At 41.7% G+C, this 25769-nt stretch overlaps 1 protein-coding gene across 1 annotated transcript in view; it reads right to left on the bottom strand.

The window, feature by feature from the left end:
• Positions 1–1667: 1667 nt before the first annotated feature.
• adgrd2 (adhesion G protein-coupled receptor D2) overlaps positions 1668–25769 on the bottom strand; it is a 32097-nt gene continuing 7995 nt past the window's right edge. The window contains exons 7-25 of the mRNA XM_058070833.2: positions 24783–25070; positions 22178–22289; positions 20076–20210; positions 19632–19740; positions 18832–18937; positions 18695–18750; positions 18479–18605; positions 18228–18331; positions 17099–17201; positions 16625–16778; positions 16066–16199; positions 13137–13252; positions 8746–8866; positions 5759–5800; positions 5603–5656; positions 5008–5155; positions 4756–4814; positions 3202–3232; positions 1668–1785 (exon numbers count right to left, since the gene is read on the bottom strand). Of these exons, the coding sequence (XP_057926816.2) occupies positions 1778–1785; positions 3202–3232; positions 4756–4814; positions 5008–5155; positions 5603–5656; positions 5759–5800; positions 8746–8866; positions 13137–13252; positions 16066–16199; positions 16625–16778; positions 17099–17201; positions 18228–18331; positions 18479–18605; positions 18695–18750; positions 18832–18937; positions 19632–19740; positions 20076–20210; positions 22178–22289; positions 24783–25070 (2007 nt within the window). The 3' untranslated portion in view covers positions 1668–1777. The remainder of the gene's footprint in view (positions 1786–3201; positions 3233–4755; positions 4815–5007; positions 5156–5602; positions 5657–5758; positions 5801–8745; positions 8867–13136; positions 13253–16065; positions 16200–16624; positions 16779–17098; positions 17202–18227; positions 18332–18478; positions 18606–18694; positions 18751–18831; positions 18938–19631; positions 19741–20075; positions 20211–22177; positions 22290–24782; positions 25071–25769) is intronic.

Genomic DNA, 25769 nt, shown 5'->3' with positions numbered 1-25769 from the left:
TATGGGGAGAGAATCATCTCGTTTGCTTTAATGCAGTCGTTATCCACATTTTAAGAGCATCTGAGAAATGGAAAGATTTGACATTTTGCATTGTTGGATCTGAAGGAGGTTCTAAGAAGATGAAACGGGACATTTTTGAGAAAGCATATTGTGTTCGGCAGATAATGAAAAGTTTAAGACTACAGCTTTTAAAAGCCAAAATGTGGATTCAATGTCATTTTCTGTCAGGTATTCACACTCTGGTGGCCTCTTGGTGGCAAAGGCAGAATAGCTTGTTGGGCTGCGTCTTCAAAGGTGGTTATGGAACAAAGTGGTAGCCCCCCAAAAATGTAACCGCCCCACCAGAGATGTTTTCTACACGCCACAGTGAAGGGGGCGCAATCCTGATCTGGGATGAAAAATGGAGGGGCATCTCTGTGTGGAGTCCTCCCCGGGTTTTCTCCGGGTACTCCGGTTTCCTCCCCCATTCCAAAAACATGCTAGGTTAATTGGCCACCCCAAATTGTCCATAGGTATGAATGTGAGTGGGAATGGTTGTCCCAGTCAGCTGGGATAGGCTCCAGCACCCGCGCGACCCTCGTGAGGATAAGCGGTAGAAAATGAATGAATGAAAAATGGAGCTACATGTTGTGCAGGGGCGTCTATGTGGCGATGTTGCAGGGGGCATCCCCCATGACTGAATGGCCTCGTTCTGTGTGGTTTTTCAACACTGGAGTTCACGATGTTCGCCTTCTTCCAGAGAAACAACCTCACTCAACACCAGCATCAAACGTGCTCAAGCCCATTTTTGAGGTGACCCACAAGAATGGCGCAGCGAGTCATTACTGATTCAGTAGTTATTATATAGCATATTTTGCTTTAATGGTTGTTTGCAATACATTGCTTACTAAAACATTTCTTCCTTTGCGTTTTGAAGCTGTGCTTAGAAACTCCTTAAGATCCAAATATTCCCACAACCTCTGAACTGGAGGTATCTACTCCATAGGCCCCGTGCTTTAGGTTATAGATTAAGTAGTGTAATAAGTCATATGTATTCATTTTACTTTTCTAATAAATAAAAGATGAGCTGTGGGCTCCCGGCATGCACTTTGGACACCCTTGCAGTAAAAGCACACAATGAAAAAAAGCAAGTCATTATTCGTACGCGTAATACGCAGGAAGGTTTGTGTGAAGGTTTGGCTCTACGCGTATCCAAATAGCTATGGTGGAAGCAAAGGTTCAACCATTCTTCAATGTGACTTTGGTCTCCACCAGCGGCATGCGTGAGTGTTTGTGTATGCTTGTGTATGCTTGTGTATGCTTGTGCATGCTTGTGTATGCTTGTGTATGCTTGTGTATGCTTGTGTATGTTTGTGTATGTTTGTGTATGCTTGTGTATGCTTGTGTATGCTTGTGTATGTTTGTGTATGTTTGTGTATGCTTGTGTATGCTTGTGTATGTTTGTGTATGTTTGTGTATGTTTGTGTATGTTTGTGTATGCTTGTGTATGCTTGTGTATGTTTGTGTATGCTTGTGTATGTTTGTGTATGTTTGTGTATGTTTGTGTATGCTTGTGTATGCTTGTGTATGCTTGTGTATGCTTGTGTATGCTTGTGTATGCTTGTGTATGCTTGTGTATGCTTGTGTATGTTTGTGTATGTTTGTGTATGCTTGTGTATGCTTGTGTATGCTTGTGCATGCTTGCGTATGCTTGTGTTTGTGTACACTCCCAACTGTGTGATCAGGTGTGATGCAAAAGCGCCAAGTACCGGGCATCAGGACGGACTCCATTTGCAGTTCAGCAACCTGCGGTGAAACACAGAGAAGGTCATTAGCTGCGGCCACATTAGAACATGATGCTTCCCTATTGCGAGCCTGCAAGTGCGTTAGCATACAAAAGACAAATTAAGAAGGGAGGCCGAGTGAAAGCAGAGTGAGAGCGAGAGCAGGTGTTGGAGTGGTTAATGGCTAACGCTGTGAATAGCCAGACACGACCATTGCCGAGAAAGGGAATGAACTTCTTCTTTGTCTCATCAGTCGACAATGCACGCCCACGGCCACTCCAACGTCATCCAGCAGACGCTTTTCACAGACACTGAAACATTGAATGAAGCAATTTCAAACTTTGTTCGTGCCACTGATTGCTATTGGACACCATTTAACTCCCTGCACCATCTGTTGCTGCAAAATCACAACAGCAAAATACACGCTGACACTTCGCATTCATGTTTATTTTCTTTAACGAAAAACAACACATGAACGCATTTCAAAATCCATGTTACATTACGTACATTAAGTACTACTAATCGTATAATTACTGTGCCGCTTGCAAGTCACTGAGGAAACGGTAGCTCTTTCTTGGTAATGGTAATGGTAATGGTAATGGTAATGGTAATGGTAATGGTAATGGTAATGGTAATGGTAATGGTAATGGTTCAATATCAGATTCCAATTGAGTGCATCCCATAATCAGTTCCCAGTTCCACATGTCCAAAAGGAGTAGGAAGAAGCAAAGCTTATTAAATCCTACCCCTCCATCTGGTACTTTTACAATCACTAACTGTTACATTTGTTCACTTCCTGTTTTCCTGATATATATATATATATATATATTTTTGATCACATAGTGAAGTACTGGGTACTGGGCATCCAATGCCATAATGGGTACCATAGAGCGTGTCAATATAGTGATATATATAGCACATCATGACTGGTTCAAGACTCTTCATCCTTGTATTTAGCAAACATCAACTGCTTGTATTGTTTCTTGAATTGGCTCATCGTTGTGCATTGTTTGATTTCCTTACTCAATCCATTCTTTGACAGGAACCAATCAGGGTGACTGGGTGTCACACAGCAACCCAACACTCAAAAAGTAGCTAAGAAATGTACAAGAAACAATTTTAAATAAGTACCAGTTTAAAATAAACAACAAAAACTATTTGAACGTCTTCCAATATCGCATTTCCACAAAAAGGACTCCATAGACGGAAGTCGAAACTGAAACCAGCGAAACGCAACAACATGGACAGCAGTTAAGCATACAAGCGGAGTCAAGAGTCAAATTGTATGCTGGATGACATTTTTTTTCCATCGACAATCAGGGTGACGTCATGATATTTGGATTTATAAGACTCGGTTTTCACAAATTCACTGTTTATTAGCATGAAACATTTGACGGTAAATGTTACAATAAACAATGAAAGGGGGTAAACGTTGTACCTGATTGCTTGAATGCTGTGAGCTGCACCACCTGTTTCATGCAAACAAGAAGAAGAAGAGGCAGCATTTAACCAGTGTGTCTAACATAATAATAATAATAATAATAAATAATGCAATGCTAATAGAAATACACTGTGACTCTTACTGTGTTCCTTATGTTTCTAGTGTATTCATGTTAGTAAAATCAAGAGGTTGAAAATTGAGAGATTTATGAATTATGACCTGTAATTAATTGAACTCATTAAGCTTTTTTAATCTAGCCCAAAAAATTCTCAATTGCCTCACCATGACATCATTTCATTTAAATTAATTACTGTATTGTGGCAGATCAAAATACTGATACACTGTGTAACACAGTGACGATAAGCGGCATAGAAAATGAATGTCTGTATAAAGTCATGTACATTCTGCTGTCTTTGAGACGAGGCCCAAGTGCTGCCTGTTTCCACCACCAGGGGGGAATATTTATGTGTTCTTTTGCCAAATACTTAATAAAAAACGACTTTTTAATCAGATGAATCCTGTTTTTCAAATTGATTCATCATGAAGAGAAGGGCTACTGGTTCTATATTCTATATGATATATGATATCCATCTACCCTACTGCAATGCTTATAAAGCAAGCAGTTAGCAACATAAAGAAATGCACAGCAGCGTCGCATCTCCGCTATAAGTACACTAAACACACTGAAATGCCATGCTAACACTATCAATTGGTGGCGAGGTTAACAAGGCTAACATGGTGGAGGTAGTGTGATGGTCTGGGGCTGTTTTGCTGCTTCACGACCTGAAAGACTTGCTGTGATAAACGGAACCATGAATTCTGCTGTCTACCGAAAAATCCAGAAGGCGAATATCTGGCAATCTGTTGGTGACCTTCGAGCTGAAACCAACTTGGGTTCTTCAGCAGGACAATACAAAAAAACCCAAATGAAGACTTTGGAGTGGCCTAGTCCAAGTCCTGCCCTGAATCCTGAGTGATTTGAGATGCTGTGGCATGACCTTAAAAAGGCTCTTCATGCTGGATGAAGAGCCAATGTGGCTGAAGGACAACGATTCTGCAAAGACGAGTGGCTAAAATTCCTCAATAGCGCTGTAAGAGACTCATGGCAAGTTATCACAAATGCTTGATTGCAGTTGTTGCTGTTATGGGTGGTCCAACCAGTTATTAGCTTCAGGGGGCAATCACTTTTTCAAACAGTGGGTTTGGATTTTTTTTCTCCCTTAATAATAAAAAGGTTCATTTAAAAACTGCAATTTGTGTTCAGTTGTGTTGTTATTGACTAATGTTAAAATTGATTTGTTTATTTGAAACATTGAAGTGTGACAAAGGAAATAAGAAATGAGGAATTATTTTTCCACATCCCTTTATATGTCTTTGTGTGCATTTAGAATTGTTTTCTGCATCATGTGACGCTATAATTGTAAAACTATAAAACAATGATGCAATGATGCAGAGGTTCCACTGTATATACAGTACATGTACACACACATACACACGCATATACATACATATATATATATACGTAAATATACAGTATATACAGTACCTTACCTGGTTTCCTGTTGAGGGCTTAAATGCAAAACCCACAAATCCCTCTTTTCTGAAACTCTCTGAAATAAAAGAAGAAAAGTTGATTGAGTCAACAGCCTTATTTGGATAATTCATACTGGAAATATGTTACAGTGTTACAATACTGTTACAACGCCAAGATTGCAGTCTGGTTAAATGTTTCATTATGTCTGCATCTGCAGTTTAGCTTGGGGTCAAACTCAACGGCGACGGAGAATGACGAAGGGAACCTACCATTCTTGATGACCAGTGAAGTACAAATGGAACTGGGGGGTCCGGACGTCTCACTGGTCTCAGGGCTGGAGGGGGTCGGTGGGCTGTGGTCCCAGGATGTTTTCGGAGCTCTTTGAGATGGTGTGAAGGTTGTTGGCTGAGAACAGTTCTGTCGCAGTAGCGGAATGGAACAAGAAGAACGGTGAAGTAAGAAACTTTGCAGTTCAAATTCGGAGGGCAGCCATGCTGAGGAAAGACTAAAGCAACGTGTCCGCCATGAGGCGGGGCCCCGGGTCCTAAAGCTTCTGTGACATTTGGTATAGGTGTACGGGAATTAATTGTCATTATTAAAATCGGGGGAGCAACCAAAGTCCTGAAGGTTGTAACACAATGTGGTGGGAAGAGCTGGGAGCCCACACAGTCCTCATCCTCATGGACCCATCCCAGGGCAGATCCCACTACATCCTAGAGAGTCAACCCGTCCCCAGGTAGAGAATGAAGGCCCCAGCCGCTGAGCCCCTCATATAAAAGTAAAGCAAATGAGGGTAAAGTGAAATAAAGCTGTCATTTCCTCACCCACCCACCAAGACCAAGCGCTGGCTTTTGAATCACTTACTGTGAAAGATAAGGCCTTCCTCTTTTCTTTCATCCTCTTTATGGCATTCCTCACCTAAATGATAAACGCTCTTTTAAATCACAAGCTGGCAACACTTCAAGTAAACCTGATTCTGTTGCCGTGACTGACATTGATAGGAACTAAATGTCATCTTACCTCACTGTTGTAGACAGCATAAACCAAGAAAATATACAGGCCCTGTGGAAAATACATACACGCATCAGCAAGTACATCTAGACATTTTTTACCAAAGTACATTCATAGTCCAGTACTCCTTTCGCACCATTCATTCATTTTCTACCGCTTATCCGCACGAGGATCACAGGGGTGCTGGAGCCTATCACATCCAATCCCAGGGCACATATAGACAAACAACCATTCACACTCACATTCATACCTATGGACAATTTGGAGTGGCTAATTAACCTAGCATGTTTTTGGAATGTGGGAGGAAACCGGAGTACCCGGAGAAAACCCACGCATGCACGGGGAGAACATGCAAACTCCACACAGAGATGGCTGAGGGTGGAATCGAACACAGGTCTCCCAGCTGCGTGGCCTGCGCGCTAACCACTCATCCTCCTTTTGCACCACACTTACTTGAAATGTCTTTGCACTACAAAGTACAGTCATCTCGCCTATGCTTGTGGCTGCTGGTGGAAGCTTCTGGGTCAAGAGTTTGCACGTTCTTGTGTAGGACCTTTTTAGTTTCCATTGGGGTTATTTACATATCTATTAGATCTTATAAAGATAACACCAAGAAACATATGTCTCATCTAATGAATGCAGCCTATCAAGGCCGTACTCCCCTGCACGCTGCTCTGCAGCATTCAGGCTGTACACCTTCGCCTCGTTATGCAACGAGTACTACAACTTCATATTTCTATTGCATAACAATTTCTCCTCAGCAGTCTTTCATTCTCATTTTGTTTCTAGGCTGCACTGCTTTCAGTCTTTTATTGTACATCTTTTATTGTTTTATCTAATCAGATTTCAGCTTCTACGTGTTGCTGAGTCGATAGCCACGTTTAGAGGAGGACCTTTTCTCTTTCTGAATGGAATCTTTCCGAATCACCTTTCCGAAACCAATGGAATACATGGAAAGGAATACTCCAATTGCGTGTCTATTTTCAAGAGTGGACGGACAAAAAACGTGCAAATACGGAGTTATTCCAACAAGTGAAAGAAAAACTGGAGGAAGTCGGTGTGACGTGATGTTGGTGTTCACGTTGTACTGGGCATGCCCCATTGACTATTCTGGTTGATTATATTGTAGACCAGAGATTGGAATATTCCTTTCCATGGATACCATTGTTTTCGGAAAGTCATTCAGAAAGATAAAAAACTCGTCATGTAAACGTGGCTATTGGGTAATATGTTAACTAGTCTCTCTTCACGCTCTTTGATTGGCCAGTTACAGACCAGTTACACACAGCGACCGCCTCTGCAGCCGGCAAGTCTGTTTGTGTACTTCTTTATTCGGTGTATTTTTAAAAACGTGTGCTAAATTTGGGGCTCGTGCTGACACAGCCTCAATGCAGATTTGGGAGCACGCAGACATGACGTTGCACTTTTAGTGAAGCAGGAACTTTTGCTGCATGCAGGCAAGCAGTCCCATGCGGACCCGATGTTGTCGATGGAAACACGATACTGGATTGTCGATGGAAAGACACTACAGGAAAGACTGTCCCACTCATTTGCTAAAAATACGTTTTTTTGTTTGTATGCATTGTGATGCCGTTCCGTATTCCCGTGCGCCGTACCTCGTGTAAATTGTGGTGCAATCCTCCCGAGAGGCTTGCTGGCGAAGAGCACCTCAACCGGCAGTGTGTGTGCCTTGTAAACCAGGGATGTCCAAAGTGTGGCCAATGGGCCATTTGTGGACCAGATTTTTCGTCATGGGCCTGTGCTGACTTGAGCCCCACCCACTTCCGGTTCATGCCCCGCCCATTTCGGAGCACATTACACCACTACTACTGAAAGTTAAGAGTGTCGTTCTTGGAGTGTGTAGCTTATGTCTTCTCAAGAGTGAAACTGGCATGCGCTACCAAAGATTTGGTTTCACAAATTAGAACCTTCGTTAGCACACACTTGGCCTGTGACTCCTTTTTGGTCCAAAAAAGACATTAGAATAAATAAATAAGTAAAAATAGATAGCATCATCCTCCTACCGACACGGGAATGAACTTCTACTGTCTCACTACGTGTGCTGTGCTGGACACACGCAGTAAATCTACATTAACAAGCAGCTCTCTGGGGTCACCCAGGGGCTAGCTGTTTTTGATTAATTAAAGATTTGAGAGGAGGGTGGAAAGAGCAAAGAGGAGCAAAGATGGACAAAGATTGGGTGGAATGAATAAGCCTTTCTTAAAATACCCTGTGGAAATAAAACAGAGATGACTGAGGGGAAGGAAATAGCTGCTATGAAATCAGGGGAGGAGAGGTATGACCTGACTGGAGTCTCCCACACGTGCACACACGTGCACACACGTGCACACATTATTGTAGCCATGCACCATCCTCTGAGGATGTTATCATGGTCAAATTCAATTTCATTGCTTTCAGAGAAGAGTCCACTCATGAGTTCTAAATGCAATTACAGTAATCCCTCATCACTGTACACTTTGGATTTCATAGCTTCATTCTGTCATGGTTATACATAGTCATAGATGAATCAGGCTGTTTTGTGGTGAAATATATCAGATTTTTAGTTGGGGTGTCAAATGATTCAACATTTTAATCAGATTAATTGAGATTAATTTGATTTGCAAGACACAGTTATTAATTAGTTTTCCTCCTCGTGATTAATTAGTTCCCATCCATGATTAATCTGTTTAATCATGATTAATTAGTTTTAAACACCATGATTAATCACCTTCTATGAAACTATGACTGCACACATACACCGCACCCCCACCGCTGCTACACGCACCATGTGTTGTCTTTTAGGGGAAACATACAAATCCGCTCCTGAGACCCACAACACGGTGACTTGATGTTTTTCTCCAGATAATAAAGCTAAATATAACGAATCAATGAAATGTATTTGGGAAGGCATGCATGATCAATGCGCACATTGTAGGCCAAAACAAAACAAGCACATTTTTTTGGTAGAAAGTAGAAATGAATGAAAGTTTGCTTACCTGGAAGGCATTGAGCGCAGTGAAGATATAAGCAATTACAATAGACAGATGAACCAGTACTCCACAAAGCCAGGTCAGACCCAGGACTGGCAGCAGAATGAGAACTGGGCGAGTCACAGCCCTGCAAAGCAGCACATAATAAATGCTACAAAACTAAAATATAACTAATATACTGTACAGTAGATGGCAAAAAAGTAGAAGTCAGAGTAGAGTAATTGTGAGGCCCATCAGATTGGGCTGCGTCTATGGTACTACTGTACATTACATCAATTTGCTTGATGCATCCATCCATTCTTATTCTACAACGGGTCGTGGGTATGCTGTCTTTGGGTGAGAGGCAGGATACACCCTGGAATGGCGAGCTCTGTCTACTTGCAATGGATCAGCTTGGCATTTATACACATACTCACACAAATCAAAGCAACAGCAGGTCATCAACACAAACACCTCCTTCACTTGCAGAAGTGCAAGTCAAAATAACGCATGTGGAACACACAATGCATCTGCACCACACCAATTGTGCCAGTATGGAAATAAACATGGACACAGACGTATATGCTTCTGATTAATATTTCAATGCCAGTTGAAAAATTGCAAGAACATTTTGCACGATCTGATCTTTAGGAGGGTCTAAGTGCAAAAACAAATGGGAGTGAGACCTTTTTTTTCGTGAAAGCACATTATTGCAAATAATCATCTGAAGATCAAACGTTTAAAGCCATAGCTCAAAAAAGATGGTGAAGGTGGTTTCCTTTGTTGGAACTGGTGTCCAGTCTGTGAGCTGCAGCATTGTCCCGTTGAAAAAGTCAGTCATTGGCCTTTGGTAATGAATGATCCTGAGTCACATCAACAGCCGTTTGACGCCCCCACACAACCTGAAAATGTATTGTTCCATTGAAGGAAAAAGGACCCCAGATCATGATGGCACCCCCCCCCCACTGATGATGACTTGAAGAACAGCCTATTTCACTTTAATGGTTTGCACTAAATTGCTTACTCCATTTTGTTTTGCCTGACTCGCATTTCTTCTTCACAGTAAATTTCAACTTTTGAAATAAACTCCCTTTGCCTTAAAATCAACTACATTTTAGTGTACATGTGTGACTCTAGAGCTGAGTTATTCTTTCAGTTGATCTGAGTTAGCATTTTACTTCTCAGGTGTTAAGGTTCTAATCTGATAAGGAGTATACAGTATGTAACGCTAAAACTGTTGTTCACTCATTATTGGTGTTAGGAGGAACAATGTGTTTAATTCAACTCTTTTTAAGAGTAAAATAAATCTAGATTATTCATATATTCAATGGAAAAATGACTGATGCAAATTTATTTAGAGCAAAAAAATACATTTATAGTGAAGCTTCAGTTGTATAAAACAGTCAATGACATGTATTAGATTTAGTCATCAGAGCAATAAAAACAAAGCACTGAATTTATTCCAGCACATGAAACATTTCCACGTGGACCCTGTTCTGATATACAATATCAAATTGTGACTCACATTCATATGACATTTGGGCATCAAAACACTTGAAATGTGTTAAGTGTTCCATTTCAATCAACAATTCCCTTCCTTGTGAAGATGCTGCTTCACCTTCTCGTTGCCAAAGAGACACATCTGAAGATCGCAAAGCAGACTAATGCTCGTCAAAGCTAACATAGCTAACAACTACCATGATTGCCGTTCCGGGTTGAAGACAAAAGATGTCCTCTGATACTACATTACTGACCAAGAGTGACTGTCTTGACACAAATAACACCCTTAGAGTCAGCTTTACACGCCTATTATTCTTTCTTGACAACAAATTGTTCAACTTTTATGCTGCAAGGACTCAGATGGGTGCTAGCTAGCTAGCGAGCTAACAAGTTAGCAAACTAACCATTTCGCCCCAAACTGATTTCTTCTAAACTTAAGAAGCCAAAAATGTCCATAGAGAATGGGATTACGCTTCAGAAAGAACTTCTTTTAACTCAAAGGACAAAGTAAAAAAAAAGTCCCAATGGTACCTGATCACAAAGTCCAGTTTCAGCTTGCTGTCATGGAGGAACTGTTAAAAGGAACTCCAAGAGAGGGTAGAACTCGAAAATATTACTCCGACAACTAGGGTCGCTGAACACAAACCAGAGTTGGATGTAAAGAATAAACTCCACAAAAATGTCATTACCACAAATGTCACTCCAGAAATGGGCTGATTTTGCATTTTGAACATTTTTGCACTAAGAATCTCCTTAAGATCCAACAGTGGAAAATCTTTTTATTAGGAGTGTTTATATAACTAGGGGTGTCTCAGAATAGTCAAATATTCAACAATTCAATTTGAGGAGTCGAATTTTAGAAAATGTCATGTGATCAAGATTGTACCATTCTGACCACATCTAAGAGTACATTTTTATTTGTATTTATATTTATTAGTAGGAATCCCCATTAGCTGTGCTCTACAAAAAAAAAACAACAACAATGACTATGACAAAATCTCACAAATGCATCTCAGTTTTGTTTCTAGAAATTGACATTTATTTCTTTCAAACAAAGAAAAGTGTGTAGTTTGAAGTCCTTATCCTGGTTAATAGCGCTAACATCACGCATCCATAAATCCGTCGTGCAGTTTATGTCCATATTTTCCAGTGTATGCAGGAATATGGCTATCATGTCGTATTTTGATTGAAGGAATGTGTGCATGCGTAAGATTGTTTTTTTTTTTTAATTGCAGTTATCTGAACTATTTTTCATGTTATCAATATGATGTCAAATTCCCAGCCTTGAATGCAAAACAATATTTATTTTATACTAATGTATAACCCTCAAGGTATGCTGGGTAACTTCCAGTAGGGAAAGTGCATGCATGGTCTCACCTTTTTAATGAAAATTTGCAGGGATCCGCTTTACTTGTGCAGATCATTTTTATTTGTTTGCCATTTTACACGTTGAACGTTTTCGTCTAAAAACCTCTTCAAAAAAACCATCATCAAACATCCCTGTTTATGCCTAATAACATTCCTGAGGATTTGGTTTGCAATCACTCTTTCAGTAATTGGGGAGCTGATACGTCCCCTTTTGCATGATGAGGCAATTCCGCTTCCTTTTGTTCCCATCAACAGTGCTGCACCTGGGGAAGACATTTTCGACTGCGATGTATCGGCAAGGACAAAGCCAGAACTCAGCCTTTTCTCTTTTATGTTCAAAATGTGTTTCCATTTCTGGAGTGCGAAGACACACACTTTTCTGGCATCAACTTCCAGCCTGTTTGTAATGGAATGAAGCTGCAAGAGCGAGGATGGCGTTGTGGCATGTTCCATGCAGAGGTTGAAGGACATTCGACAAAATGAAAAGAATGCAGTTTGTCTTCAGCTATTAAACTTAACATTATGTCTAGGGCAAAGTAACTCATTCCTTCAATTAATTAGGCTACCTTTTTTAATCATAATTGTTTTTTCACTAAGCCAGTGGAGCAAATAGTATTATTGATGTTGTTTTGAGTTGCTACTCTTCAGAGAAGAAGCAACTTTCAATTGGCCAGCTTTAAAACAGCAATTAAAAACAGCAATAAAACAAAAAGAAAGGACTAAAAGACACAGAGGACCATACGACTCACGGCGAGTTAAATAGCCTGAGATTAAAAGTGGCTTTTAAGACAAGACTTAAAGCTTCGATGGTGGGGGCCTTTTTTTACTTTGGAGGGGAGAGAGAGTTCCATACCTTGGGGCCGACTACAGAAAAGGCTCGATCTCCCCTGGTCTTAAGTCTCGTCTTGGCACCACAAGTTGGAGCTGGCCCTCGGACCTCAGTGGCTGCGCTGGGGAGCAAATTTGAATGAGGTCCGAGATGTATTTGGGGGCCAGCCCGTTGTTGAAAGGTGCAGACTCAGTGCTATGAAAAGCCCTGCAACCTGACTGGAAACAACTGCATTAGAAATAAAATGTGAAGTCTGGACCAAAAATGTGCAAATTTGAAGGATTGTAAAATGATGAATCAGGAGTAGATGGGAATCCACCATAGCAACTATTGGGGTGATACTCAGAAATTCAAGCCCATCTATTACTCATTGGGAATAAAATAAAAGCATAAGCAACGCAAAATATGGAGTAGAAGAGTCCTACTTTGTTACATGAGCGTAAATCATCCTCTTTCCAGCGTTAAGTATTATGCACAAGAGTTTGTTGTATTGGGGCCAGGTGAAGGTTAAGCTGATAAGACCAAACAGCTCCCACACAAAACTCCCAAACCACAGCTCCTATCTCTCTACTGTCTATATTGACCACAGTTTGATAGAATAAGAAGAAAACATCAATATTGTGTGCAAGGGCTGGATCTCAGCTTGCAGAAAGATATTCTCCTACAATACTGCACAGAAAAGTAGTAACACAAGACAAATACACATTTCATTGTATCTTACCAGGTGAGGTCAAAGGTCTGCATTTTCGATGCTGAGCGTGGACTGAGCATCTTCGCACGACGGCGAGCACTGGAAACAGTCACCATGACAACCCGGCACAGGACGACTGAATTGACCTGCAAGTGGAGGACAACAGCGTCAGCCTTGCCTCAAATAAGAAGGCGACAGCTCCGGTTGGCCTCTCTTCAGGAACGAGTTCAACTCATTCACAAGCTCTCATACACCAAGTTTTGACCAGAGAGTCTCCTCCAAAGGCGACTATCCAAATAATAAATAGCTTCCCGGTGATATACATGTCATTACAATCCTCCAAAGGACGGCATCGCGGCAGCTATGAGATAACCAGACTCTGATACAAAGCAGAGTGGAGGTTTGTTCACAAAGGTGTCGACGAAGGCGAATGGTGAAGTTAGCATTTGACAACAAAGACAAGACAGAAACAGAAAATGTATATTTTGTTGGACATTTTTTATTATTGCAACATCTCCTATGCGAGCTTCTTTACTCTGGTTACCTGGTTCTGAAGACCTACAGGATTCCGATTAAAATACTGAGAGAATCAAAAAGAATAGACCAGGTCGGCGCTGGCGAGCATTCAGCGCACCTTTGGCGCCCCTTGCCATGAAATTAGTGTCTCAATTAATGAGTGTCTGTATTTGTTTATGTTCCCTGTGATTGGCTGGCTGCCAGGCCAGGGTCCAAGTCAGCTGGGGTAATTGATGTTTGCTAAATACAAGGATGAAGAGTCTTGAACCAGTCATGATGTGCTATATATATCACTATATTGACACGCTCTATGGTACCCATTATGGCATTGGATGCTCATATCACCCAGTACTTCGCTACGGGACAAAAATAAAATTAAAATTATAAAATTTAATTTTTTTTAAAAAAACTTGAAGGAAAGCAGGAAGTGAACAAATGTAACAGTGATTGTAAAAGTACCAGATGGAGGGGTAGGATTTAATAAGCTTTGCTTCTTCCTACTCCTTTTGGACATGTGGAACTGGGAACTGATTATGGGATGCACTCAATTGGAATCTGATGCATGGTCTAATGAAATTAAACCATTACCATTACCATTACCATTACCATTACATTACCATTATTTTCGGAAATAAATATATTATAAAAATATATATAAAAAAAACTTTCAGACAAGATTTTCATTGCTGATATTCACCCATTTACTGTATTTCCACACATTTATTGTTCTCATGTTGTACTTTATTGTATGTTTATTATTTTGGATGTTGATTTGAAACTGTGCAGCACTTAATTAGTAAACGTCACACAACAAAATGACCCACATCATTTCACACAGCCAGGGGCGTCACCAGAACCGATAGAAGAATTCATGAGAGCGCGCAAAGTGCACAAGAGAATTCAACACTTATTTATCATTAAAGAGCATAAATAGATCTATAAACTATTCAATCATATCAGATTATGTTGTTGTCTAGATCTTTGATTGACCACCTGAAATGCACTGCAGTAATGCAGTTGGCCTACTTGTGCACTTTCCTCTTTTGGGAAGTAAACTGTAACGTCTTGTTTCATTTTTGTAAAGCGGTCAATCACTTGGCTGTGGCTTAACTTGGAAAGTTCCTCACTTTCCACTGACGTGATGGCAAGATGGTGAAGCCTCTCCTGCCCCATTGTGCTTCTCAGCCAAGTGTGGAGCCGTACTCTGTAATAATAATAATAAACTTGAATGGTTTCAAAATGTGGCTCACGACTTGATCTCAGGGGAAAATGTTTTTTTCCTGAAGATAGACAATTTGAGAACCACTGCACCATCCATAGGCTCTATCAATATATCAATAGCCGTTCATTTCGGTCAATTGGTCGTTAGCCTGTGATCCCCCCCCCCCCCCCCCTGTGCATAGACCCCGTCAGTCGTGTCGAGTCAGTCCGTTCACTCATGTTCACGTTCGTTCCGACTCAACCGCTCACCAACTTGTGCAGCGTCCGTCATGAACAAAACGGCTGGCGGACTGGACGGGTATTTTATGGGCGGTTCTTTTCCTTCGATAGTTCTTTTGACCCGTTTGTTCACGAATGCCACACCACTACTCAGAATCAAAACATGGCGGCGGCCCGGGCAACAAGTTTCAGTAAGTCCAGCCAGAAGAAAAGATCACGCAACAAAGTATCCAAAGTATGGGAATACTTCACGCCGAAAGGTAATGATTAATAATCGTTTAACCCAGTACTAGTTGACACAGAAGTATTATCAGCTGAAGTCGCTACACGGGAATAAATTACCATATTAATTAGCCATGTGTGCATTGTTTATGTGGAGTGAATACAGCAGCAATGAATTACCATACTAAGTAGTATGTGCCTTACACTTAAAACTCTGAAGTGATATTTTGTTATTGGTGACGTTTTTACTGGGGCACTGCAGATCAATACTGGGGCACTGCAGATCAATACTGGGGCACTGCAGATCAATACTGGGGCACTGCAGATCACTACTGGGGCACTGCAGATCACTACTGGGGCACTGCAGATCACTACTGGGGCACTGCAGATCAATACTGGGGCACTGCAGATCAATACTGGGGCACTGCAGATCACTACTGGGGCACTGCAGATCAATACTGGGGCACTGCAGATCAATACTGGGGCACTGCAGATCAATACTGGGGCACTGCAGATCACTACTGGGGCACTGCAGATCAATACTGGGGCACTGCAGATCACTACTGGGGCACTGCAGATCACTACTGGGGCACTGCAGATCACTACTGGGGCACTGCAGATCACTACTGGGGCACTGCAGATCACTACTGGGGCACTGCAGATCAATACTGGGGCACGTGCCCCAGTGAAATCTGTCCGGCGACGCCACTGCACACACCCAAATGAAAAAATAAAAAGACATGTAAACTTGAACATATACGCTTTAAAAGTGATCACATACCGCCAAGACAAATACTACAGGTCCAACAAAAGACCAGATGGTGCCCGTCTTCAGATTGAGCCAGCAGTGACCGTCGGCCTTGTACTCGTTCACTGTCAGTGCCAGCGTTACCACGACTATCAGAATGGGTAGTCCTGCAAAACAGTTCAGTAAAAGCAAAATGAAGTGTGGTTGTGGTGGTGGCTAAAAGTCGTATTTATGGAACAGCCACTGCTTTGATATCTGATGATTGGAATATTTAGTCTCCAAGCCTATTTAGTCTAATGGGGAACACTGGGCATGTCTACATGGGGGGGCGAGAGGAAACATCACGGTATTGTTTATTGCTTATTCACATTCTGTTCTCAGCGCAACACATAGTTCTCAACATAACACATAGGAACACAATTGGAGACCCGGACGTGGACAACACAGCATCGGCTTTCTACATAATACGAGTTCATACATAATAAAGTTCGATTTTTTTGTCTAATCAAAACTACTTGAAAATTAAAAACCAAAAGAAAAAAAGGAAAATGCACGGGGTAAACAGACCATGATTGAAGTAGCATACATTTACCCCAGCCAATGACGTAGTACAGTTTCATTCTGCGGTCCTCACTGATATTGACAGACACGACTTTGCTCCACAGTAGCAAACCTTCAACCAGCATCCAGGAAAACGAGGCCATGAAGAAGAGATGGAGCAGCGCCGTTACCACAAAACATGCAGCCTGAAAAATCAAAGTGGACAAAACGGTGATTAGCGATGGCCAATCAAAGCCATGATGTGCATCCTGATGTCACTTGACGTCACTATTGGCTCACATTCCCCCTCTTCTGATGCAACCAAATGGCTGTTCATGCTTTGATGGACTTTTCCCACCAACAAGAAGGTGCCTGTTTACTTTCACCTTGGAAGTGGCTGCCTTTCTCTTATTGTCGCTCGTCTGATGTTTTCTCTTGCGTTTATGCAGAATTATTTGTTACATAACTCAAGGTGATTCTTCTTATTTGCCCCATATGTGGTTACAGCATCAACATGGGTTCTGACCTCATTAGCAGATGCCCAGTCACTGCACATTAGCAGCAGTTCAGCAACTCCCAGAGCAAAAATCAGGTTCTTATGGACGGTGGTACGGTCCGATTTAGGAACCCTGCGTAAGGAAAAACAGACAGGGTAACATGGTTAGCTGGAATTTTACTGATGATTATTTTCACACCTGCTTATTTTGTTTATCCAATACAAAGGGATTATTTCCATCAGCCAAAAGTTTTTAAAGGTTAAAAGGTTTTACTTAATACCAAAAAAGCAATGGTCGGGGGGATCGGAAGGGGTCTAACCACATTCACATCAAATCCTACAAATATAGAAAATCATGTTAGTGCCACAAAAAGACTAGAAATATGTGCCGACCAATTATACACATTTTTGTGTTGAGTTGACTTCTATAGAGTAGCTCCACACAATAACCCTCACAGAAAGCGTTCTAGATTTTCCAGAATCTGCACCTATTCCAGTTGTATTCCTTTGGATTTTGTGATTCCTGCAAAAATGGTTTGTTCTAATTTATTCCACCCACGGCCCGCCTCCGGGCACGCCTACCCTGCTGTGGTTGGTCACAGAGACGAGGGGTTAGAAGGCTTCCGGTTTGTGCCGCTAGCTGCAAAGCCAACTTTGTAGGAGTTGATACTAAAGGCGATTTTAGCTTTTTAAAATGTAGGAACCCGAATCTGATCCGGAAGTAGAGACTACACGGTCTGAAGTTCCTCAAGAAAAGAGGTTACTTCAAGACATCTCTCAAGTAAGTAGCTTTAACATTTTAGCGTTAGTTTCTCTACATTGGTTATGTGTCATATTTTTGCGGGACTACCAGTGTTTAAAAAACAAATGAAATGTAATTGTAAATAAATTTGTCTTTCTGTGAATGAATATGTGATTTGACGTGATATGATATTTATATATTTATATATGTGCCCTGTCATTGGCTGGCGACCAATACCGTGTGTACCCCGCCTCTTGACTGAAGACATCCAACTGTTATGTTCAGGATTTTCAGAAAATATTTCTCTTCAACAAATCAATTTTTTTTCTTGATGTGAGTCTGGTAGGTTTTTAAAAAAAAAACAGCTTTTCACCCTCCGTGATTTAAAGGGTGCACTCGGTGATGTTTGTGACTCACCCCACAACAATGAAAAGGATGAAGGTGAAGAGGAGGCCACACAGAGACACTCCACAGCCAATGAACGTCAGCACCTGCAGAGCTTTTTTGTTTTCTGGGCTCGGCTGAAACACACACATACACACACATACACACACATACACACACATACACACACACACACACACATACACACACAAACCCCCACGCATACACACAAAGTATGAGCTGTAAATAGCTGCACACACTGTGGATGGAAACCGTATGACTACCTGGGCTTCGTAGACTTGTAGTAGCAATGCAAAATTGGTGGTGTGGTTGCAGTAGCACACGGTGTAGTCATATTGTTTGGAAACAACCTTGCACCCTTTGGTATTCCACCACCCACCAGCCTCTGGACTGGGTAGACACACAAAGCACACATTCATAACACATATTCACATTTCTTAATGTTTGCTGGAAATTTAAAAATTCCAAATATCTCTTACGTGAGGGTAAAATCCCAGAAGGCGCATACTGGATCATACACAGCCCCAGCAGAGATCTATGACATGGATACCACACGGAGATGAATGTGTCCATGGAAACAATAAGAGTGAATATATTCAAAAGCAGGCGTTCTCACCTGTACTTTGTGATGGAGATGAAAGTGGACTGCAGTGCTGACGGGCTGATTGTCTCCCAGCACCGTGGTGGATATGACAGAGGACCCCAGGATCGTACCCAAATATCTAAAGTGTACACATTTGTTTGGGAAAAACGAACACCACCCCCAAAAAGACTAGCCAAGTACAAAATTCACTGAAAATTCACATTCGGCAGATTCTTTTTTCATTTGATGTATTCCTCCAAAAATAGGCTCCGTCGCGGTTCACATTTGTAATTGCAATTTTAATGCTTTCTTTTTGTTTGTTTGTTTTTTACAGCGTATTAATGCAGGCCCTTTCAGAAAAATGCATTGGGAAGTTGACAGTTGTTGTAGCCCAAACCCCGGGACCGTACCGTGGGTTCCCTCTACTGTTGCACCGCGACTAATAATGACTTTTCCTCAAGCGTTTCACCCTTTCACCCTTTGTTTGGCGACCCATGAACGCACCAACAGACAATTTGTCCTCTTACCATTCATTAATAGTGAGTAGCGACTGTATACATTTTATATTTTTAATGTGTTTAATACCCGTGTGAGGCACATTTAGGGATAAAACCTAACTTGTGTCACAAACAAACAATGGCAATTGAAGAGAGAAGGGTATGGTTCTGGAGCTGCATTTATCTAATAATTACAACACTTATTTTATCACCAATTATGATCGGAAATAGGAGTAAAACATCAACGGCAAGATAGCATGCGAGTTGAGGGCGTATCAATAGCTCAAAGTTTTTCTCCATTCACTGGTGCCCCACCCCAAAAAACGTAAACAATACCTCTGGGTTCCATCAGTGACGGTGGGGACCATGCTGATGTTTTCTTCAGGATTGAAAAGAGGCCGCAAAGAGCCATACCAGGTGTTGACCAAGGTGAGTTTATGGAATCCTTTACAGAGATTAGAGAGAAAAGTATTTCTACAGGTTGCACCAGACTGATAAATTAAATAGCATAGAGAGAGCGTTAATTGAGGACCATTTATTGTTCAAGGTGAATTGTTGTTGAAAACCCAACAATGTGCCTCCATCCGCACTTCATGGCAAGACCTTGCCGAGAGAAAAGGAGGAATGCATACTACACATTCTCAAGTCAAGGCATTCATTTGCAAGACTGAATATGACTCCTTTCCTAAAAGAGTCATTTGTGTTGTGACAAATAAGTCTGATTATGCAATTGACTTAAGTGAGTGAAGATTGGTCAAAGAGAATGTTTAGAGCGCCTACCATTGTCATGGAGATCCTGTATCTTTTGATGTGGGACTGAGATGCAGTCTGGATCGGAGTGCTTCTCACTCTCCGGTCCACAGAAACTTGATCCCTTGGATGGTTCCCACAGCCTCTGCTGTTGCACTGCTAATTCTGAACGTAATAAGAAAGCAGAGCACATTCAAGGTAGATTTCATGCTGTTCCTACACGACCCAATAAAAGGCAGAAAATACGAAAAACTCATGGTAACTCATTTTTAGCAGTGTAATGATGGCTGTGCCATAAACAGTAAGTAAGTTTTCTGGTGACACCCAGTGGCCGCAATATATAATTGCATTAAGTTTGTGATGCAGTTACGTACACAAATTGAATGACACAGCGCATACCGCTTGCTGTTAAGGAATACTTAACATGCTTAATATGCTTCTGCCTGTTAAACCCACTCATGCCTTCTCTCTTCCCTCTTTGCCACTTGCGCCGGTGGGAGGGACGGAGGCATGGGTGCGCAGCGCTGCGCCGTGCACGAAAATTGCAAAGTGCGCTGCAACTATAATTACTATATGTGGATTGAGGAATGTAATATTTGAGACAGCAGAGTTGTTCAATTAGGACATTGATTAACTAAACCACTGATTAACTAAATGCAGTACACAAATATGATTTTCATTCATTTGTAAATACAAAGTTTTGGTGTTAAAATGGGCCTGTTTGATATGTTTCTAAACCCTGACTTCTGTCCAGGCCATTAACAGTGTCTTTTTCCAGAACATCCAGAAAACTTTTTATTGTATCCGTGTACTTAAAAAAAACGTATTTTCAGCTTATGTAGCTCTAGTTTATGTCCTTGTTGTTATGAACTTGTCCCCTCGCTTGGGATGTGTCTTATTCTCTTGGAAATTGAATGTTGTTTGGAATGCTGCCTTGACATTCCTAAAAATATAAAGCTCACCCAGATGATAACTCCATCATAAATAACGCCACTTCTAGTCCAATAAAACTTGTATGTTTTTTTTCTGGACAGGTGTACCCATTTCCCACACAGTAATGGTAATGGTAATGGTAATGGTAATGGTAATGGTAATGGTAATGGTAATGGTAATGGTAATGGTAATGGTAATGGTTTCATCTCATTTGAACATGCATCAGATTCCAATTGAGTGCATCCCATAATCAGTTCCCAGTTCCACATGTCCAAAAGGAGTAGGAAGAAGCAAAGCTTATTAAATCCTACCCCTCCATCTGGTACTTTTACAATCACTAACTGTTACATTTGTTCACTTCCTGCTTTCCTTTAAGTTTTAATTTTTAATTTTTTTCATTTTTTAATTTTAATTTTATTTTTGTCCCGTAGCAAAGTACTGGGCGATATGAGCATCCAATGCCATAATGGGTACCATAGTAAGTGTCAATATAGTGATATACGTATATAGCACATCATGACTGGTTCAAATAATACCAGCTTTAAGTCTTTCGTTACTTTGGAGATATCATTGATGTTTTGGTCCCAGTATTGACCCCTGGGGAACTCCACACATAATATATGAACTTGCAGATGTGTATTCTCCTAGCTGTACGTATTGCTTCCTGTCAGCTAAGGATCTTTTGACCCAGTTCAGAACTAATCCTCTTATTGCGTACCTTTCCAATGTAGTTATTAGGATGTCATGATTGATTGTATCAAAGGCTTTTGTCAGATCCATGAAACTGCGGCTGCACACTTCCTCTGATCTATAGTGTCAGTGATTTCCTCTGTAAATTCGATCAGTGTCATGGAGGTGGAAACGTTAGCTCTGTATCCATACTGACTTTCTGATAGTAATTTGTTTGCATTAATAAATGTATCCAGCCTGTTGTTGAATAGCTTCTCAATAATTTTGGAGAATTGTGGTAGTAAGGAGACGGGCCGCAGTTTGTAAATTGGTGTGTGCCAACACTTTTAAAAATTGGAACAACCGTAGCTGTTTTCATTTCTTGGGGAAATGTTCTGGGATGAAAAGATAAATGACTGACGTATTGACCAATATTCTCAGTTTAAAGCCTCGTATGCAGTGGGAAATGTGAAAAGATTGCATTTGCAAAGCAAATGTAAATATGGATCTGTGATGTGTGCGACACGTACTGATGTTAGGGCTTTGAAACGTCATGTGATCGCTCTCTGCCATCAAGCGAGGGCTCAGGCTGGTCACCATCCGGTCGATACTCTTGACCACATCCATGGGGCCATTTACCACCTACAAGACATGCAGCACTGGCACATCAGCAACCTTCATGGACTCGTCTGCCCTGCTAATGAGGTGCATAAAAGCATTCAAATACACTTTATAGGCACAACCACTGGGACGTGGACAATGACACAAAAAAGGAAGGATGGCCTTCCTGGTTGATAAATGAGATGTGCCTACTTCTTTGACTAAATTGATAAATAAATGTTTTCACCAGTTTGCATGTTCTCCCCGTGCATGCGTGGCTTTTCTCCGGGTACTCCGGTTTCCTCCCACATTCCAAAAACATGCTAGGTTAATTGGCCACTCCAAATTGTCCATAGGTATGAATGTGAGTGTGAATGGTTGTTTGTCTATATGTGCCCTGGGATTGGCTGGCCACCAGTCCAGGGTGGACCCCGCCTCTCGCCCCAAGGCAGCTGGGATGGGCTCCAGCACCCCCCGCGACCCTCGACAGGAACTAATACCAGGGGTTACGGCCGCAGCAGTAGCCCGTGTTCGAGATCGTTGGGCCTGTTGTGAGATCATTCGAACCTGCAATAAAAGCCTGTTGTTCTGGCAAGTTTGGTGCTTGAGTGTCTCACCTAACATTACAGTAACATTACTGACACCTAGTGACCAGTGTAGAATACTACATATCATCACAACGTTTATATTTGTCTTTTACTCCATTTAGCCATTTCTGTGCTTGAAAATGGTTCAAAATAAGTCCAACTAGCTTACATAACAGTATAATCTACAGTGGAATCTCGGTTAGCATCCGCCCTGGTTAGCATGTTTTTCAGTGAACATGAAAAAATGTACAGAAAATGTAGCCTCAATTTGTGTTGTATTTTTTTTGATTAGCAAACAATATGGCGCATGTTTTGTCATGTTATTAATACACAGTGTCCAACAAGTCCAACTGTTGTCTTGTTGTCATTTTTTATCACAAACATCCAAAATAGCAACCAGAACTGGAAACATGTGCGGAACTAAAATATAAATGGAAATGGAAAATGAAAGTGATAAATGAACATTTAAGGTTCAGTTTACGTTCGTGGAGACGCAACTGTTGGCAGCCAGACACCACACGGAAAAACCATCGTCCTTTCAACTTCTACTTAGAACAATGGCGCAAATGTATATATGTAAGTGGAATGTACTGTCGGCAGTGTACTATATATAATCCCGTCCTGTCAATGATCCTTCTGTCAGTTGCAATAAAAATGTATATATTTCACACATAGTTAAGAATGCTTATTTATTCATTTGCAAAGTGAATCATCTCGTTTGAGAGTTCTAATTTTTGTTGACATCGTTTTCTCCCGTTTGTGCTAAATTGAAATGTTGTGAGTTGTGGGAAGCGGTTGAAAGAACGGTTAAGAAGATAGGATCTTTTGTCCTCTGCTGAAGCTGTGAAGATAAGTGGCCCCTCCAACTCTTGTTTTGTTTGTATTGATTTTGCCATAACCACAAATTAGCTTTAGCGATAATGATGAAGTTAACAAAAGTACAACACATAAACAAAAAAATGGCCCCTTAAATATCCAGTGTATTTCACAGTTTGGTGTATCTTGCCATGGTTTGGACCCCGGAAGACAAAGTTTGGAGACCCCCGTGACATCCTCATGCAAGAAGAACTAAAGATGGAAGCATGGACTTACTCGCTAGTCATAATGAAATTTTCTATTGTTGATTTTGAAACCCATCCTTTTAAAACACAACGTCTGTATGAAGTAGACTTTGGGGGGGCCGGGGCAGCACGGCGAGGAGGGGGTTGGAGGAAGAGCACTGGAAGGTTTTCTAAGAGATGCTCATCCATTGAGTGTGGGCTGAGGCGACCTTGGAGTGCTGAGAGCCCGGAGAGGGACGGGAGGCGAGCGGTAATGCAAACATAACACTTGCCATGAGGCGCCCTCCATATACAATCATATACTGAAATCAACAATAAAAAGCTGCCACGCATGCGTGTGTGAACAGGACGACGATCCTTCTCTGTTTAGAATCCTGCATCAAACAAAAGCTGAGTTCCTGTGTGCAGTCTTTGTCGTTTCCAATGAAGAAAGGAAAAATGTTTCCATTTGAATATGTTTTAAGCAGCTTGATAAAGCAGTTGATGGCCTGTTCACCTGTCCCTGACCCTCACACTACAGCAGCCCATCAACCTATGAATGAAAGCATATTGCCCTCTAGTGGTTACAGCCGGAAATACAGGAATTGGCTGCTGTCCACCAGAAGCTCAATGATTTGCGGTCTGAAAAAATGGCTGGGACAATGGCATTTAAAGATGTTCTTCATCTAGACGAGGGACGGTGAGAAGCTTCCAAAACGAAGATACTGTATGACTAAATAACTGATTGGCTGTCAGGGTGTATATGTTTTTTCTCACTCATGAATGGTCACAGTGGCAGTTGGGGAAAATCTACATCCCGCTCGCCACATAAAATGCTACAAAGAGAGCCAAGTGTGCAGCAAGGCAAAGAGGAGATAAGAAGGTGCAAAGCAGTCAGCGTCTGCTACCTCTTTGATGGCTTGCCACTTGAAGGCATTGTCCTGGCTGATGACGCTGTCGGCCACGCTGATGAAGTGCTGGCTGAGCTCCTGGACGCTCTCCTCGCTGTGGTTGGCGCCGTCGGCCGGCTGTAGGGGGACGTCGGCGGCCAGTGACAGCAGCTGGATGAGAGAAACCATGTCCTCTGGCTGCAGTCCTTCCTGCCTTGTGCCCTGCAGAGCCTGGACAGACACGTCCAACAGGGCTGAGGCTTCACCGAGGCTGCTCAGCCCGGATGGCTGCTGCCCGAGTACTGCCTGGGAGTGGAAAGAGCACTGCGGTCATTTATGCTTTGGCAATTCCAAACCGAATATATGGTGGCATGCAAAAAACATTGTGTGTCACGAACGAGTCATTGAAAGCTCATAGTTTACTCGCCTGGGGACACACGGGTATTAGTCTCCCTTAACTCATGCACTTACTCACCCTTAGTTACATGGAAAAATCAACTTCCTGCCAAAATGCATCAGAATGCACGATGCACATCCTCAACGCACCACGCTTCACTCACTTATGGGCGCTCGACAAAGACTCAAGTTGAACTGACTCAGGGGTGCTCTACAAAGACCAAAGCTTCACTGAGTCATGGGTGCTTGAAAAAGACTCGGCTTTCACTGACTCAGGAGTTGACGCAAACTCGAGTTTTATTGACTCGTGGAAAATCTCAAGTTTCACTCGCTACTGGGTTTCACGTCAACTTGAGATTCATTCCGTTTCAGTGACTCTCAGGTTGATGAGAGTTTTACTGACTCACCTGACTCACCTTGACAAAGACTCGAGTTTCACTAACTCGCGGGGTTGACGCAACAAAAGTTTCACTGACTCACGTATGCTCGAAGAAGACTCGGGTTTCAAAGACTCACAAGTTGCCAAAGACTGAAAGTTTCCCGAACCTTTTGAATTGAGTTGGGTTCCAAAGTGAGTTGGAGTAATGAAAAAGTACATTTTTCTTCATG

This window comes from Doryrhamphus excisus, linkage group LG3 (genome assembly GCF_037039965.1).
Source record: "Doryrhamphus excisus strain RoL-2023G ecotype Guam linkage group LG3, RoL_Dexc_Guam_v1.1, whole genome shotgun sequence".
Classification (NCBI taxonomy): Eukaryota; Metazoa; Chordata; class Actinopteri; order Syngnathiformes; family Syngnathidae; genus Doryrhamphus; species Doryrhamphus excisus.
The sequence above is the reverse complement of the archived record's forward strand: the minus strand, read 5'-3'. Positions and strand labels throughout refer to the sequence as shown.